Source organism: Ylistrum balloti, unplaced genomic scaffold, assembly GCF_031769215.1.
Source record: "Ylistrum balloti isolate Yb309-2 unplaced genomic scaffold, AGI_CSIRO_Ybal_v1 Utg369646, whole genome shotgun sequence".
NCBI lineage: Eukaryota > Metazoa > Mollusca > Bivalvia > Pectinida > Pectinidae > Ylistrum > Ylistrum balloti.
In genome coordinates this window covers 2,031,392-2,050,030 of record NW_026781904.1, presented here as the reverse complement: position 1 = coordinate 2,050,030, position 18,639 = coordinate 2,031,392, and the positions used below count along the sequence as shown (strand labels likewise).

At 35.2% G+C, this 18,639-nt stretch overlaps 1 protein-coding gene across 1 annotated transcript in view; it reads left to right on the top strand.

Annotated features, from left to right (window-relative positions):
- Positions 1 to 18,639, top strand: part of LOC132555315 (ephrin type-B receptor 1-B-like) — a 95,973-nt gene that overhangs the window by 42,245 nt on the left and 35,089 nt on the right. The window contains exon 3 of the mRNA XM_060219675.1: positions 454 to 1,129. Within this exon, the coding sequence (XP_060075658.1) occupies positions 454 to 1,129 (676 nt within the window). The remainder of the gene's footprint in view (positions 1 to 453; positions 1,130 to 18,639) is intronic.

The following is an 18,639-nucleotide window of genomic DNA, read 5'->3' as shown; positions in this document are numbered from 1 at the left end:
TTAAAGGAATGTTTCACAAACTAATGATACAGACTGTCTAAAGGGACTTGTTTCGAAATCAGGAGAGTGTTCATATCAGAGTGATGTAGACAATCTAACTTAAGGTCAAGGTCCTCACTCGACCTTCTGAATCACGTTCATGTATATCTATAGTGTTACTTAAAGCCTGTGAAATCACCTCTCTAGCAAACTTCCAGATATTGTTTTGATTAGACATTTTTGTTGATGGAATTTGATGGTAATATCTGTCACAGCGTGAAGTTAGAATTTACGCCTGTTTGTTTGTTATTAATTGCTTTGGACTAGAGAACTTTTAGGTTCATGATAATTAAATTGTGAAAGAAATCACTCACAAGTTTGAATTTGGTGACTAGTTCTAAAAAAGCGTAATTTTAAATTAATTACATGTGATGAAATGTTTCTTTAATTTTGGCTGTTTGTGTGTATTTTCAGTGGAGAGAAGGCAGTTACACAGCAGAGAATGGCAACCCTGTACGTGTGTATGCTTCATGTTCGGTCAGCAGTCAGGGGGTGGACAACTGGCTGAGGACACCCTTCATACCACGAGGAGATGCCAACAGCTTACATATAGAAATGACATTTTCCATGAGGCGATGTGTAAAACACAATGACCCTAGCAGCCTTCAGCAGTGTAAGGAGACATACAACCTTTATTACTATGAGGCGGACTCCGATATTGCTAACGAAATGATGCCAATGTGGGACGAAATCTCATACCAAAATATAGACAAGATTGCTGCTGATCATCTATATGATGACAACTCTAATTTAAAAATAAATAAAGAGGACAGGGAAGTACCACTAAATCGTGGTCTTGGTGGTGTTTATTTCGCATTCCAGGATACAGGAGCATGTGTAACACTGATTTCTATCAAAATTTACTATGTCATGTGTCCAAATGTGACTTTGAATTTTGCATTCTTCATGGAAACTCCGACTGGAGACAGTCCGCAGGCTCTGGAGGAGCGGAAAGGTGTGTGTGTGGCAAACGCTGCAGAAGAATTGCTCCCTACCTACCTGTGTCGCAGTGACGGGACATGGTTCTATGCCAAAGGCAGTTGTCAGTGTCTACCTGGATATGAAGGTCATAATAGCCTTGAGTGTGTTGGTAAGTGGGTCACTGCTACTATTGTAATAATGTCTTCCTATAAAGCAGGTAACTGTTATCTACGTGTTAGATATGTCTTAGTTGCTTTATGGAAAAAAGAGTCATTGTGATTTAGTAATACCAAACAGGTGACATTTAATTCTGTGGAAATAGAAGCATAGCACCTTAGTTATCAAAAATAGGTCATTTTAACCATTGGCGAATTAGAATTATGTAAAGTAGGTCACTGTCTCCATAATAATCGGTAGAAACTGTCATTATAATTGTGTTTTAACTAGAAATTCAAGTTCATTTTCTCAAAAATAATTTCAAGAATGAAAATGAATGCATGATTCATGATAACTCTATCATAATCAAAGTCTTGGAAATCTTTTATAACTGTTAAGAACTATGGTTTGCCAGCATTTTCATAGATGCTGTGACATCATTAATTTTATTAACTAAGAACAACATAATGGAATCATTTTTGATAATGAGAAGGGAGGAGGCGAGCGAATTCCTTTGAGGAAATGTTTAATTGTTAATTCTACAAATAGCAATATAGTCTACATTAACATGGGCAACCGCCCAACATTTGTCTTCAATAGTAGAAGACAAAAAAGTGGAAATGTAAACTGAAAGGAGATTGATATAAAACAGTGTGGTCCACTTGAGTGTCTGGGCCTAATACTACCCCCTGCCAGTCCCTTATATCCTCTACCTCCTGATCTATAACATCAGTCAATTTGTGTGTGACAGGCCATACTGGGGTGGTTGCTGCTACAGTCTATAGTTATAGCTTGTTCTATAGGCCATGGAAATTAAACATTAGCTTGTAGCGTTCTCACTTATAAATATATACATATATTTATAAATGTATATATAGCTATAAAAACTAAATGTTAACTTGGCAGCTGAAATTCCAAACCACAATCACTAATGCTTTCATACCTTGTGGTCATCTGCAGGCAATTGCATCCAAGCAATACCTGTGGCGTTATTGCAATCACCTGAAGATGGCCGCAAGGCTTGAAAATGTTGGTGATTGTGATTTGGAATTTCAGTTGCTATGTTGATATTTTGATTTTATATTTATATGTACGATACGCAAAGTGTTTCTCTTATTTAAATTATATATAATATATACATATAAAATAGATACTACAGGCCAAGCAAAATTTTGCGAAAGGAAATAATGAAATAAATACTGTGTAATCAGTACATTATAAACCGTCTACAAATACCCTTATATACCTGTGATTTGTGTAATAATCATTTTCCTTTAAACCATCTTTCTCATAAACCCGATCTATAAATAGATATTCTACAATTATCCAGCATATAAAGCAGTTAAACATCCATCTTCCTGATACCAGTGATCACTTAAACAATTTTCAAAATTGAATTTTTCAGAATTATATTGATTTTTTTTTCTGAAAAATTGAAAATGTGAAGTATCTTCTCTCCCTTAAATGATTGTATTTAATCCCAACAGATATTTTTTACTTTCAAGCTGAGCAGGCTTAAAACCGCCTAGCCCTTGTGTGACATTCAGCTGTTTCCTTAATTAATTAGCAGATGGCAAATTACAATTAATTAGTTACACATTCTACAGGTTTCTATGGAACTCTTCTTCGGTAAAGGAAATGAATGTCACATACATCCTTAAGACAATTCCCAGAGGTTTCAATGACAAGGTCAAAACATATATCAAACCCTAAGACATCTATCACCATCTTGATAACTGCTCTCAACATGATTTAGTTTACCACATATTTTTGGATGCAATCTTAGATCTTATATGATGTATGCTTGTGTTGCCAAAACCTCCCATGGTTTACAAACATTCTGCCAAAATCTACTTTTGATGTTAAGAGATTTATATGAAATCCCCTTTCTTATCCTTAGGTTGGAGAGAAAATTTGATATGGGAATTGACGGATACTGTTTCATACTGAAGTTCACCAACCCTCATAGATGGCAGTACATAAATAGTGTTTTTTAAACTAAATTTTCTGTAATAAGATTAATTACATTTGAATTCTATAACTAGGTTTGTGACTTCTGTTGTACCACTTGTCTGACTTTATTAGCAGATCTTAAATGGAAATATCAGTGTGGAAGTTTATTATTGTAAATTAGCGTTAGTTAATTAAATACATGTGACCTGTAGGACTGCTAATAAAACGTGATTATATGTTAATGTCATTCATTCCCCAGTAAACAATGATAGAAAGTCTACTTTTATGGGTCATATGGGATGGTATTTTTCATTGTGTTATTGTGTAACCTTGACCTTGGTTTATTATCTTGTCCTTGTTTTAATGTCTGTGTCCTTGATATTATGACTTAAACTTTCAAAAATAGGTACAGAAACTTTAACTGAATACTTTAGGGGATTATAAAAACTGTCTTTATTCCTTCAATTTTTAAAATTTCATCTCTTCCTTGTCTCCCGATCTTTCTATGGCTTTTATGTATTTTCCTTTCTTTTCTGTGCTTCAAAAGACAACAGTCAGTCCCCTAAACAGTATATGTTGATATTTGTGTTAGTTTATGTTTAAGAGGACAGTAAAATCAAGTAAAATGCTGTTAAGTTATCCATGAACTGAAAATATATTGCCCCTGACAAAAGTTTGTTACATGATTATAAAGTCTTGGATGTTGTAGCCAAATTTTGATAAGATTTTATTGCTCAGTTGATAAATGAAAAGGATATTGTGATATTGATTCTGATCAATGTTATACATAGAGGATATTTAATAGTGTCTTCACTAATAAATATGTTTCACAAGTGTGTCTAATATTAAGTGCACTCAAGAAAGATACAAAAAATATTAGACACATAAGTGAAATATATTTGTTGTTACTGAAGACACTGTTAGATATTCTATTTATTACATTTTCAAATTACTGGCACATTTCGAACTGATATGAAACAAGGAACCAGACTAGGCTTTTTGTGGACACTGCTCACTCAATATAACTTCACATTACGCAACAAAATATAGTCCCTTTTTTAATTTTTTTTTAAATCATTAAAAATATGTAAACACAAAAATAGATTCAATGTAAATTTAAATTTATTATCATATTTACATAGAAAATGTTACTTATTCATGTCATTAAGAAACAAAATTCGTTGTGAAACTTTCAAAGAATCAGTTTAAAATGTGACAAGTTACTGCGCAGTTGAAAATATGGTGGCAATCTATGATTGTTCACTGTTGATGACACGAATTCCCTTGAAATATCTAACGTGTTAGCTTCACATTCAAAACATTCGGTTGGGGATTGGTGTTGACCTTCGATAAGGTAATTTGCGTTTTTACTTTTGTATTGTAAATGTGGTTTTTGTTGTTATGTTATTCTCCTCTTATATTACCATGTTTTTGTGAAGAATTCAGTCACGTGGATGTTAAAAATTTGTTGAAATAGGATTTTAATCACATCACACAGAAAACAAGTAGTTGATAAATTTGCAATGACTTAAATACAAAGCAGTAGGATTGATCTTTTTAATATATTTTGATATTGAAATTAATAGAGAATTTGTAAGAATAAACTGCAAATATCAGAAACCATGCATACATCGCAGATAATTTTGATTGGGATTGGTGCCCATTATCAGCTTAAAGCATTCCTCAGAAAAAGTTCTGTGAAGACTGGGATTTGGTTTATGCAATGTCTTTCCTGAGGTTAACGAACACTATGACTTCACTGGGTTTTTTAGGATTAATAAATTTCTTTGATAATTTCTTTAAAGCTTAAGATAAAATTTTTGTACAAAAACAGAATTCCATTAAACCTATACAAACTGAAATCCATAAGCTTTAGATAATGTTTGGAAGACTAGTTAGATGGGGGTACAGGATTATACTGATCTTGTGTATGAGGCTAACTCAGACCTAATGTGTTCCTTGTTTCTTGTTCTAATTGGGATATAAAATGGGATTACTTACAAGTCATATTATTAGTTTTAGGGTAAAACCATTTCACCTCTGTGTTTGGCAATTACTGGTCAGAATGAGTATAGGACCTCGTTTCTGTCCTAATTTTGTCGGTGGCTGGTTATTGGTGATTCTGACGGAGTCTTGACACTGGTTAATGTTCCTGCCAGACACTGTCCACTATCAAACCACTCACTATAGATGGAGCTGTTAGATTCCCAGGTCTGTCCATCTATAAGATAATCTTTACTTTTCATACAGTTATATTTACAATCTGACTGCAAACACATAAAAACTAAATGTAAATGGATGTGAGATTTGGCCCGTTGACCATGCAAATAGGGGAGTGTGACTGTGCTCCGGCAAATTGGTTGGGAAGTCATTCAGTACTGACCATAAAATGATACAAAATGTCCCATAAATAACGGAGGCCTGCACCAAAATGCAAAGGAACCGAGATAAAAGGATGAGATTTTTTTTGAGTCGACTACTGATGAATCAGAAATGGCTGCTGGCGAAAAATAAACACAACAGCGAGGTGAAGGGGTCTACCATGTTCTTTCTCGGACATTCTTCTTTTATGGCTCTAGGTATCGATCATCCTGGGAAAAATTGAATCGTGAACAACCTGTTTGAGTTTAAACGGTTCTCTGGACAATTGTCAGGCTGACAGCCATAAATGTCCGCTTTATTAATCCACGGAAAAGATATCCCCATTTTGCAAATTAATCTGAACTATTTTTTAGCAGAGTAAAACTGGAGGGTTTATTTACGAGAGCTAGTGTTATGTCATGCTGTCTATTAGATTGTCTACTGTTAAGGTTAGTCATCCAGACAGTGTAAATCAGTGTTTATCGTGGCCACTAGGTGGCACTGTCATGTCCTCTCACGGATTGTTATTAGACTGTTTAGTTTGATAGCGCTGCATGCCCCTATCATCTGATCAGACCAGTTCTATAAACTAGTGTTAATTGATTAAACTTTTTATACCCATTTTACGACTGCTTCCACTTAACATGGATGGGTTTCATTTGGCCGTGTTAAATTTGGTAGTCGTGTTAATTTCGGTAAATTACGATTGGTCTGATTGAGTTTTACCCCTTCGATGACACTGCTACATTGAATATAAAGTTGATTAAATTTGTCAAAGGAGTTGTACCCTACATCAGCTGGCAGCTGGCCTGATTGTATCATTGGCTGAAGGTAGTAAAACTGGGAGGATGACATTTCTGTGGCCGCATGACAATTGGGAGAGCTCCATAAAAGGGAGATAACCCTATAGATAGACTTATGAGAGCTGACAGGCAATTTGGAAACACTGTAAAACGGTCAACAGCAATGTGTGATACTAGCTACAATGATGGACTGCCAGCTGTGAGGGATAAAAAGCTGAATAGGGAGCCATTAAAATAATACCCTGTAATAGTTACCTTGTTGACTGACCCAGAATGACCACTCAATGTCCTTGAGGTGTTAGAGAAGAAAATTGATTTGAGAGAAATCAACCTTAGGTGTTTCCATGGGAATAGGTTGTTACTGAACTCTTTTTCTCGTAAAGTTGTTACTTACTAACCAATGCTTAGTGTTCAATCAAACAGATATCAAACACAGTGACACCAACAATCTATTGTTAGAAAAAATTCTGCAATATCCATGTATTCATTTTTCATTGACAATTTCTTCTATTTGCAATATTAACTATACTTGGTCCATGTAGTGATTAGAACCTCTACCAAATACTCAGTCACGTTAATGACCAACATATTGTCTAGATTATGACCCTTGAGAATGACTACTTAGGTGACCTCGTCCAGAATGCCCCTCTTGACCAAGACTTTGCTGCTTTAGTCTGAAGCACATACCTACCATTGCACGTGATTTATTCCATCAACGTCTGTATGTTAAACAGGAACAATTTTTTACTGATCTTCCTCAAAGTCATCTCTTCCATATGCTTAGACATACCTACCACATGTTTGTTTGGGCACAGAGGATTGAATATTAGAATAAACATAAGTGGGCTTGGATGTACGGTGTGGGGGTGTTAGCTGTGAAAACAGGGGTAGGACATAGGGTTTGGATATACAGTGTGGGATGTTAGCTGAGAAAACAGAGATAGAGCTGAAATATATGGTCACTCACCAACATGAGGAAGCATTAAGATTGGAGATGGCAGAGATCTTTCTAGAATCATGGTGACAGGAAACCGAAAGCTGCCTTTGGATAGAGTGTCAATTTTGTTTATTTCTTGACTCATCTGATGAATGTTGGACCTTGACAGGTTGTAATAACGGACTGTTAAGCCCATTAAATAAATAAATATATTTCTGTTCTTACATGTTGGAATATTTAATGATAGGGGTTGGGAGGGGGGGGTGACAAAACAACTGGAAAAAGTTTAAAATCTTTCATGAATTCATTTTTGGTATTTGAGGAAAGGGAGGTAATTATTCATTAATGTAGTATATTAAGGAACAGTTGTAAAATGTCTTTAACTGATAGAAATCAGATTTAGAGGACGAGGAAATGTACATTTAGGTCAGATATGTTGATTCAGAGATTATCATATCAGATAAAATCTTCTAGAAAAATCACAATGTGAAAAAGTAACAGAGGTGAGGAGTTATGCTTCCTGTTAGACTAGGCATCTAGATTATCATCTCTATCAAAATAAGGGTAGTCCTAAGTCTGGTATCACTGGCTTTGAGGACCTGTAAATGTCACTGATATACTTCAAACCCATCTCAGGAATCACTAAGTGGAAACTTTTAATCATTAAATAAAAAAAGCTGTACTTAATTCTGAAAGCAATCATTTGCTTAGAATTAAACAGACCCATAAAGATGTTTGGAGACAATTTATTTACAGTTCTGTTGAAGTATTTGTGTTTCAAAACAATTTGCATGTTTCATAGAGATGTAAATTGCCAATGTTTTTGAACCCAAAAAGGAGTCTTTAGCGCAAACTTTACAAGTTGTTTTTCATGTCAGTGTCATTGGCTAATGTCATCTTGGCAGACAACAAATTCCAAAACATATCTAGATCTAACGTGACCAATGATTGGATGATTCATACAAAGTTAAGATGGGTTTGAATTCTTTCATTGCTACAAACAATTCCTATTATAAATGAGGTAAAATAATATTTTGATTCAGAGTTAAGATTCCTCGGAATATTGTCACAGGGTACATTTGGCTGTTTGTCTTGACCTGTGACTCACCATTCCAGTAAAGAGGCATCCTTTGATAGATGGCCTGTAAGTGCCACGATTGATAACCCCAGTAAGTGCTAGTTCCTTCGATAATGAAACCTGCATGATACACCACTAAAAGGACATATGCCTCAAATTTCTTCCGGTGAAAAAAACACCAGAAGTGCTGGAAATTGTGCCCAAAATAGTTAAGCTTTCAAAGGATGTTCCTCAGATTTCCTGGTGGGAAAACAAACAGACCAAAAAAAGCATTGAACAGAAGGAAGTGTTTCTACCTTCATTACAGAAGTTCCTGCCTTGAAAAAAAACATTGGATAAGGGCTAGTTTGTCCTTAAAGTGGAGGAAATAAAATAAAAAAAAAAAATCAAATAATTTGGAACTCATGCAGGCTTCCAATATTACCCAAAAGCATTTGATAAAAGACATTTTGGGAAGTGCTAGTAATCTGGCCTCAAATTTCACATTGTATAAAAAAAAACAGTCACCCCTTGAAATCTTTTCATTGCCATTTGACACAATTTACTCGTTAGCAACGAGTGTCCAAGTTGCTTTTCAGCTCCGTTCCTGTGTGTCACAGCTTTAGTGTATCAAATGAAACCAACAATTGAAAAACTGATTCATTTTGAAATTAGCGTTTCTGACTATTCAAGGACAGGACCATTTCTGTAGGTTCTGTATTGATTAAAATAGTTTGAGACCCTGTCGTGTATTATTAGGAATGTGTAGCAAAGAAAACACTTATCACAGTGTGACATGTATGTTACATTTGTCTAACAAGTTACAATGACTTGTAACAAATGCTCAGCTGAGTTTCTTTTCTCATAATAACGGAAAAGGGCTTGTATGGAATTATATAAAAAAAAATATGACACTTTTTTTGCTTCAAATTTGTCAAATGTTATCAGTTCCCTATAGCGTGCAGGCTTGTGATTCCCAATGATTGTTTTTTTAAGGTAATTAATTTCTCATTTCTCATCTTCATGGATTGAGAATGTACATTTTTTAACACTCTTCTTGGTGTGATGTTCATAGTAATCTGTCAGAAAAAAGGTCATTCTGCGCAGTGATTTTGATAACAAGGCAGTTTTGGAAGAAAAGAACAGCAGCATTCGTTTATGTTCAATGCCGATCCGAAAAATATAATTATCTTGTCATTTCATCAGTGATTTTCATCATGAAGCAATGTAACTTGTGAACACTTGATAACAATGAAGATCTGGATGTCATTCTGTAGGTATTCAAAAATGATACAAGGTATTTTATTGTAATTTGCCGTCAATAGGGACAGCTTAAAAGTCTTGTGAGTATTGCTTGATAACAGTAGTTGAAAGAAGTTGGTTTTTTGTTGTGTCTTGTGTGACGTCCAGGCATAAAGTGACTGGCTGGTGCGAACTTGTGGTGTTGGAACAGTCATAGCTGAGTAAAACCTAGACCTAAGCCATATACTGACAGCCAAGTCGTCATCATTTGCATGTAGATGAGCCTTTTCGAGCTGAAAAGTACAGCGAATTAAAACATTTCCACTAGCGCTATGTGAAGCGAGCAGAAATCCCTTTAATGTTATCATGTGTAGAGCGTATTAGGCACCGCCTGCAATCCCAGCCTGTCTTGTCTATTTGGGGTTATCAGGCAAACCCAATGGTGTGGCCACTCGTAGGCACAGAGCTTGGAGGCTGCTGATCACTACGACGACATGACGACAGAGTATAGTAGCAATGACTTGTAATACATGAAGCTAGCCATGATTACACTTGCGATCTATAGAGATGGGAGAAATTAACACTCCCAATCTACAGAAGGGAAAAAACAACAGGGTCTCAGATGGCAAGAATTCACGTCATGGAAAGTCAGGAGAAATTTATACTTGTTAGTCACAGCACAAGGTGCGATGTACAACATGGTATTAACATTGAAAATTATTGACGGCAGATTGATATTGATTGGTACATAGCTTCTCTCATATCTACAGGTTTTATATTAGGTAATGGCACTTCGGTTATATGCATAGGCGCAGATCATGCACAAGATATATTTTATGCCAATGACGTCTTCAAAAATTTTCGTCTCGTCATCTCGTTTGATTTTTCTAAGGAAGTCCAAGCATTCCTTGTGGTGTGATAGCAAAAACATAATACTGGAAAGAATTAAAGAGGTATATTGAGAGTAAATTCTTTCTAAGGAATTATACAGGTCTTTACTGCCAATAAAATCTTTCTCACTGATCTGATTATGGTATGGTTTGGTTCTGATGCTCACCAGATGAAAGTAACCTGTTGTAGAATTGCCCTTTGGATGGTTGTTTCTCTACAAATAGTCGGTTTTGTTAATAGAGGTTCTCCTCACATTATATGGTGTAGTTATTGATCTTTAGCGTAAGGTGATTTCTGAAATACAACTCACTACTTATACTAACGGTCCCGTGGGGGATAACTGGCAGGTTTAGGGCTGTGTGTTTGGAACACTATCACTACAAGGGACAAGGTTGGCTAATGATGTATAACTAACGACACTTGCAGAATCAGTGTATCAGTTTGAATTAAACAGCTTTGTGGTGGAGTGTTGTTAAACACAATTGTATATTGTTGTTCATATAAATAAAAATCTGATTTGATTTTTTTTTAAATTTATAGTCTAAAGGGGAAAAAAATTCAAAAACAAAGGAGCAATTATTTTTTATTAAATTTTTTTCCCCTTATTTTTTTAGTTTTTGGGTTTTTTGTTTGTTTGTTAGAACTGATAAAGAAAATCTTTGAAGAATTCAAAGGTACGGTTGGAGGATACCTGAAACTACATGTGTTCAGAAATTATTTACCCTCACAGTGCAGTATAGACAGAGTCTGTTAAACAGCAGGATGTGGAGTGTAGTGTAAACAGGTCTTCCATACAGATAACATTAAGTCTGTTAGATATATAAATATCCTGTTTTGTTGAATACTGTAGAAACATTGCATCACCTCTAACTGTTAAAAAAGAGGCTTCTAGTAATCAGAAATGAAATATATTTGTTTTAAGTGAGTGAAGATAAAAAAAAAGCAACTGGTTATATAAAAAGGTTCATGAAAAGGTAGGGTGTCACCTGCATGGGTTTTCCTGGGTACTTTGGTTTCCTCTCACAGTAAGTCTTCTTGAGCGCTTTCATCCACGCCGACAAGAGTGATCAATATTAGCTGACAGCTTGTTTTACTTGTTGTAAAATAAAGTTTATATTTATTGATAAAAAACAATTGGAATAAAATGGCAAAGACAAGGAAAGTTAGAAAAGGTAATTGTGAATAAGAACCGCTGGAATTAAATGAAACTGTCTCTTAATTGTTGTAAAAAGTAAAAAAGTTCTTTCAGGGCAAGGAACAGGAAATAATCAACAGAATTAGTCTGCTGGTATACAGATATAAAATGGATATATAGGTTTAACTTTTGTGAAGAAAATGAACATTTTGTAAAGAATTTGAAATCGTCAAAAGAGAAAATAGGTTTATTGTGACAATAATTGAAAGTATTTTTTGAAGATTTTGAACTAATTAAAATGGATACTTAAGATATAGAGACAAATATTCTGATGGATTTGAGATTAAAGATTTCTAACGACTAACATTATGCAACAATGCACAAAAGATATATAGAGACAAAAAGTAAACTTATTGTGATGAATACGAACTTGTTAATGAAATCACTAGAGATTTACAAAGTCTGAAATGAATGATATTATAAAAATATAACAATGCACAAGAGAATTATAAGAGATTATAAGAATTGAAGATAACTAACCTTGAAGAGGTCAAGTGACCAATTAAAATTATATCATTTTACCTAGAGGCTGGGACTGCTTAGATGCTAAAGTGAAAATGTATGATCTTGAAGGTTAGGGTCAACCAATGGATCTCACAGTCAAAATCTGTCAATTGACTAATACTTTATAAATTCTTATAAACTTGAAGGGAAAGGGAAAGAAGGTGATATTCTCTATTGGTTTGTAGTCCTCGGGTTTTAGATGCTGCTGATATCCTTGGATTGTAAGAGACCTGAAGAAACTATTGAAGAGATGTGAGAGGTGTTCTAATAGAACTATGTTGAGATGAAGTCTATTTGCTTTGTAAAGTATTGTTAGCCTGTGATATTGGTAAAGAAGTAAAATGGAACTTTTGTGGACTTGTGTGCATGGAACACTAAATCTCCCGGGACTGGACAATGGTCGAGCTTTATTGGGACCATCTTCTCATTGTCCATTGTTGATTTCTGACTGGTCACCAGAAATGAGTTGGTAATTATTTCTTGTCCAGGAAGGGATGGACAATTGAAGGTGTTGATAACTCCATAGTGTTGTCGACCTTGGTGACCCTGGTTCTGTCAGGAAGGGGAGGTCACTCCATTATTGTCCCCAAAACCAATTTATCATTGCTGATGAGACACGGTGGTGTTTGCCGACATATCCACCAAGTCTGAAGAAAGGAAATTTCGTAAAGATCACTTGTATGTTGTTTACAAACATTTGATTATCTGCAATTATTAATATATTTTAATTGGACAATTAACTTGCTAAACCCAAAATATTTGTACAAGTATTTTCATTAATCTTGTCAGATGAATACTTACATGTACTTATGATGTTAATTAATTTGAAATTAATTTTCATGTTTGAACATAATTATTCCACATTAATTACAGTTGTCTTTGATATAACATATTTCAACTTAAAAATCAAAATGTAAAAGTAAATTTTTAATGTAGACCAATATTGATAAATACTGGTCTTAAGGAATCAGATAGTTAAACAGAACCCAGTATGTTTGATTTTGAAATTTGAAATTGAAAAAAAAAGCTTACCAATCATGATCTTGCCCATCCCTGTCTCTCATAATGAATGACCTCGGGGGAGATGTATCTCTTACCGCCTACATTCCTTACCTGACCTACTGTTCCAGCCCTATTACATACACCTATAGGTTTGTTATGGTGATTTATTAATTAGGATGTGAGAAATACCAGGTATGATATACAGTTAGATCAAGATCTACAAATTCTTTAGATGTCTTCGGAAATTATGACTTGCAGATGAAACTTTCTCCAATTTCTATATAATGGGGCACGGTAAAGCCAGTATATAGTGGTGTCAGGACTGTCAGCTGAATAAGAATACTAGATAATTTCATTATTCATATTCAGCTGAAGAAGCATTCAATTAGGAAGCAAATGATGATATTACTCAAAAATGATATATGGGTCTAGATTTTAAATCTTGTAAGTGGTCATTTTAATATATTTGAGGTCATGTTTCATGATTGTAATCGGGAAAAGGGAATTAAAATTAATGAGAATAGTGATGGAATTACCATATCAAGCATCTGTCACGTTTAAGGAAGGGTGCATTTCACCTCTTCAACGACCTTTCACAGAATGAAGTGTGATGTTTTTATTTTTCCTTTGTCATGGTGAAGTTTAGTCTTTTTACAGCATGTCTTGACCACAGCTTTGTCAGACATCTGACCAAAACTTGTGGTCAATGTTCAAGGCTAACACCAGCATAATTGGAAAAATATTGGATTGAAACTCTATTAATCACTTTGTGGTTATGGATGAGAGAAGTCCGGTATAATGGACAGAGACTTTATACCTGGGTCTGCTCATGCAGGTGAAAAATATGCAGCTGACTAATGAGATTTTGATTTTACGATTTATGATACTGACCATTCTCACTGGTCATTGACATGGAGATTAATGAAGGGTTTAACTGTCCATTTCCTTGTGGAGTTTTGTCATCAATGTTTTACGATAGAATTAGCCTGTCCAACTGTGAATATGCATATCCATTACAGAAGTAGAGGGCTGTTGTGATCATCAAATGAGGCGCAAATGGTAAAAGTCTTGCACACACATCTGCTATGTGCGCAAAATCTTGTTCATTCAGACTCTTGTAGATTAGTGTCACACTGGTGATAGATTGCTGCAACAGAAGTTAGGTAATCTCATTCGCATAAACGTTTGTTCTCTCAAGTCCATTTCTAAGTTACAGGGTATTCAATGGTAAAAATAACTAAGGAAGTGTGAAAATCCTCACATCTGTCTTCTGGTCATCTTCATTCAGACTCTTATCAGCTTTGTGTCTGTCATCACAAAAAGGTGCAACAGAAGTTTGGTAATCTTATTCTCATTAACTCTTGTGTTAAATCTTTAAAAGTAACACTGGCCGCGACACTGATTTTACCTGTTCTCCCCTTCAACTGCTACTAGACTAATCCAAGCAAGTTGCTTTGGACTATTCAAAATACAGTTTGGGGAAGAAACATATGTGGGACAATTCATAGTCTGATGAATAAGACCAGTAATCCAGAGTCCAAAGGGATAAAAGCTATTAATACAGATGTACACCACTGTGAATGATATTGAGTTCTATGTCCATTTGTGATTTAAATAACTCAGGATTCAGACATAAACATCTTTCATCACAGTTGTCGCCTTGATAGACCTGTTTAGAGTAATACTGTTTTATGGGGAAGTAAGGGGCTGGTATCGGGTGGTGGAACTATGTTGTCCTTTGGTGTGTAATTTGTTCCCATGGTAACGGTAATGAAGTGGAAGGATTGAGGGAAAATGTCAACTTCAATGGAAGACTAAAGCTTTAAAATGTTTGTGGTCATTATGATAACGACAGATATTGTAAATAAAGATGTAATACATTGGTTATAATCATAAGTCCCTTTACTGAATATTTAGATTCCATGTTATTTTATAAAATTATCATTTTACTTTAGTACTACTTCCATATATTTCCAGTAATAAGCTCACGTCTTGTAATAAGCCCACCCGTATCTATTGTTGATCAGTAGATTTTCCAAGCACATGCTATTTCAGTGTCTTGCAAAAAGCCAAAGTCTAGGCTTGTTGATGATGAATTTAGTACAGTGGTGACTGCGTTATTTTTGTGATGAAGCAAAATCTTCTGCTATTGAGGTTTGTAGTCGATAGCATGTTGTTGCCTTTTGTATGGTGCTACAACCCAGACTTATACACTTACTTAAACCAACCAGGATTAGGAGCTCTAACCTGTTAATGGAAAAGATGCATGATTGATAAATTAAATGCTATGTGTTTGGAAATCATCTTTCTGTGTCCAGTCTTTAGAAAACTGCCAGGAAAGATCATTATATTTGGGATGTGCCAGTGTTTTGATGTGTATTTGTGATGCGCAAATGTTATGATGTGGTCAGAAAGTGATGGCTTGCTGGAGTCAGACGAGGGTCACCCATGTCAGAATTGATGGGTGGAGATAGGCCAATCCTAATCTGCCTTTTAAGGCTTCTATTGTGGACATCCATGTTTGGGAATATGAATAGCAAATAGCTCCTGCTGTGTGCCTATGTCATTCACAGACATTGGCTTTGGGTTTTTTCTTGGGGGGTGGGGGAGGGGGGTCTTTACCTCAAGAGTTTAGTATTTGATGAACTAGATCGCCCAATAAAAGATTCTAATGCATTGTTATGTTGATAGGCAGACTGTGGAGAGAAAAAATGAAGGAGAATATTTTTGACAAGTGTATTTTGTTATATCATGTGTATAATCATTCATTTGCTGCATGTGGGTTCTATATGTAGTAGTTAACAGGTTTGAAATCAGAGTGTGATTTTAGGAAGTGCTAAATCTACTATGTCATAGGACCCCCAACTCGTTCGTGGTTTGGAAGATAAATGGCTGACACAAGTCTTTGATTGACAATCATCTTCTGCCTGGAATAAAATCTAGTATATCTGATATGTAATTTACATGTTAGGATGACATTTCATCCTTATTCCGCCCATCGCTTGGCTTCTGTCGACTCTATAATTTCATTTTAGGAGCCGAGAGGGATTTATACAGAGAGTCGTCAGTATATCTGGTGTACAATTCATGTGATACGTTGACAGCACAGGAATATTTTTACCAAAACAGGTTAAAGTTGAAGTAAGAATCAATTTATTTTGGCTTTTATGCTGACGTAAAGATGCCTGTGATGAAATACAGTATGCTGAAAGCCGTTGTGAGAGCTGTTTTGACCAATTAAATTGATAGGTAAAATTATACCTTTTGCAGTGTCTTCAAGAAGAAAATAACTGGCACTTAAACAATTAAATTGATATGTGAAATTATACATGATGCAGCCTCTTAAAAGAACAAAATAAGTGTTTTTATATCCAACTTTAAGAGGTACGTAAACTGACACTTTTCCGTGCAAAAGTTCGAAAAGCTGGAAATAAGTGCTTTTGAACAATTTAAGATGATACATTTTGTTTGTGAAGTAGTGAATGGTGGATAATGTGCTGAGGAAGTTAAAGAGAAACTGGATCCCGACAGTGTCTATTAAGGGGGGATTCCAGTTTCTAACAAATTCAATAGCACCTGATGCATTAATCGTGGCTTTCTGTTACACTCGCCACATAATGGCTTTTTCTGTCAGACTGCCTTTTAGAGTTACCCACCCTTCAATTCTATGGAATATAGATAGAGGGTGTAATTCAATTGTGGTGTTGTTCCTCAGTTGATTGTTTATCATCGTCATTCTGCTAAGTGTCCATCGATGAAAAATATTTCTTCAACAAAAATACTTGTGGAGAAAAACACTTAATAGAATAGACCTAGCTTTCTTTAACAATCAGATGGAGGCAATGAAATGATCAGGCTTAACTTTCCTTCAAAATCAATTTTGATCATAAAATCTTGGACTCCGCTGCAATACCCAAACCATACAGAATTGTTCATTTACTTATCTTCGGAAACTTTAAGTAACAAATACAAAAATAATAATGCTCATGCATTGAATTATATTTTGCTGAAACTTTCAGATAATTTATCTGACAATTTTGCAAGTTAGGAAGCATTTCAACTGCTTTAGTTATAACTATTAACCAAGATCGAGGAGGGGATGCTGATTGACAATATTAATCAGTGTCTGTTAGGTATTTGGCAATTTAATCAGTTTCTGTTAGGTGTTTTGCCATTAAGTTGTACCAATCCTGATAAATGTTAGAAGTGTTGGACATCAAAAGTTTATATTGCAGTTGTTTTGCTTCAACAACATACAGATTCCTAATGGTTTATTTCATCTTTAACGATCTCTATAAAACCAAGTCAATATAATACTTTTATACACCAGAGCATGGCTTCACTATATTATATAATGTTCTAATGGGTTACGTAACAGACACAGTTTAACAATGAAAAACTATACTAACGGGCAGTTATTAAGCATTTGGGGATATACACCATAGTTATCCTAAAATCAGCCCAGGATTGTTGTTTTCCTGCATTAACCCCAGATATTTACAGTATTTATCCTAAAATCAGAGAGCCCAGGATTACTGATAGCCTGGATTAAGCCCAGATATTTACAGTATTTATCCTAAAATCAGAGAGCCCAGGATCACTGATAGCCTGGATTAAGCCCAGATATTTACAGTATTTATTCTAAAATCAGAGAGCCCAGGATCACTGATAGCCTGGATTAAGCCCAGATATTTACAGTATTTATCCTAAAATCAGAGAGCCCAGGATTACTGATAGCCTGGATTAAGCCCAGATATTTACAGTATTTATCCTAAAATCAGAGAGCCCATGATTACTGATAGCCTGGATTAAGCCCAGATATTTACAGTATTTATCCTAAAATCAGAGAGCCCATGATTACTGATAGCCTGGATTAAGCCCAGATATTTACAGTATTTATCCTAAAATCAGAGAGCCCAGGATCACTGATAGCCTGGATTAAGCCCAATTATATACAGTAGTTATTCTAAAATTAGCCCAGGATCACTGATAGCCTGGATTAAGCCCAGATATATACAGTAGTTATCCTAAAAACAGCCCAGGATCACTGGTATCCTGGCTTAAGCCCAGTTATATACAGTAGTTATTCTAAAATTAGCCCAGGATCACTGATAGCCTGGATTAACCCCAGATATATACAGTAGTTATTCTAAAATTAGCCTAGGATCACTGATAGCCTGGATTAAGCCCAGATATATACAGTAGTTATCCTAAAATCAGCCCAGGATTGTTGTTATTCTAGATCAAGCCCATATATATATATATATAAGATAGTTATTCAGGAGTAAGTCCATGATATAAAAGATATCTGGAGAGAAATAATCAACATATTTTGTCATCCTTGAATAAGCCAAAGAGGTCAGCACCTCACCTCCCACTCACAGGTAGGAGGTTGGCTTAGTGCAGAACAGTGACTGCATGCAAGTCCTTCTACAAATGTGTGTGGACTGGGCTTTATACCAGACATGAGCTTATTACTGAATAAATGTGGGTATGTTTTATATATCTCTGGAGGAACAGTCGATCAGAGAGCTATTCCATTCAAAGAAATTGATGGTGTATTTTATCCATATATGAC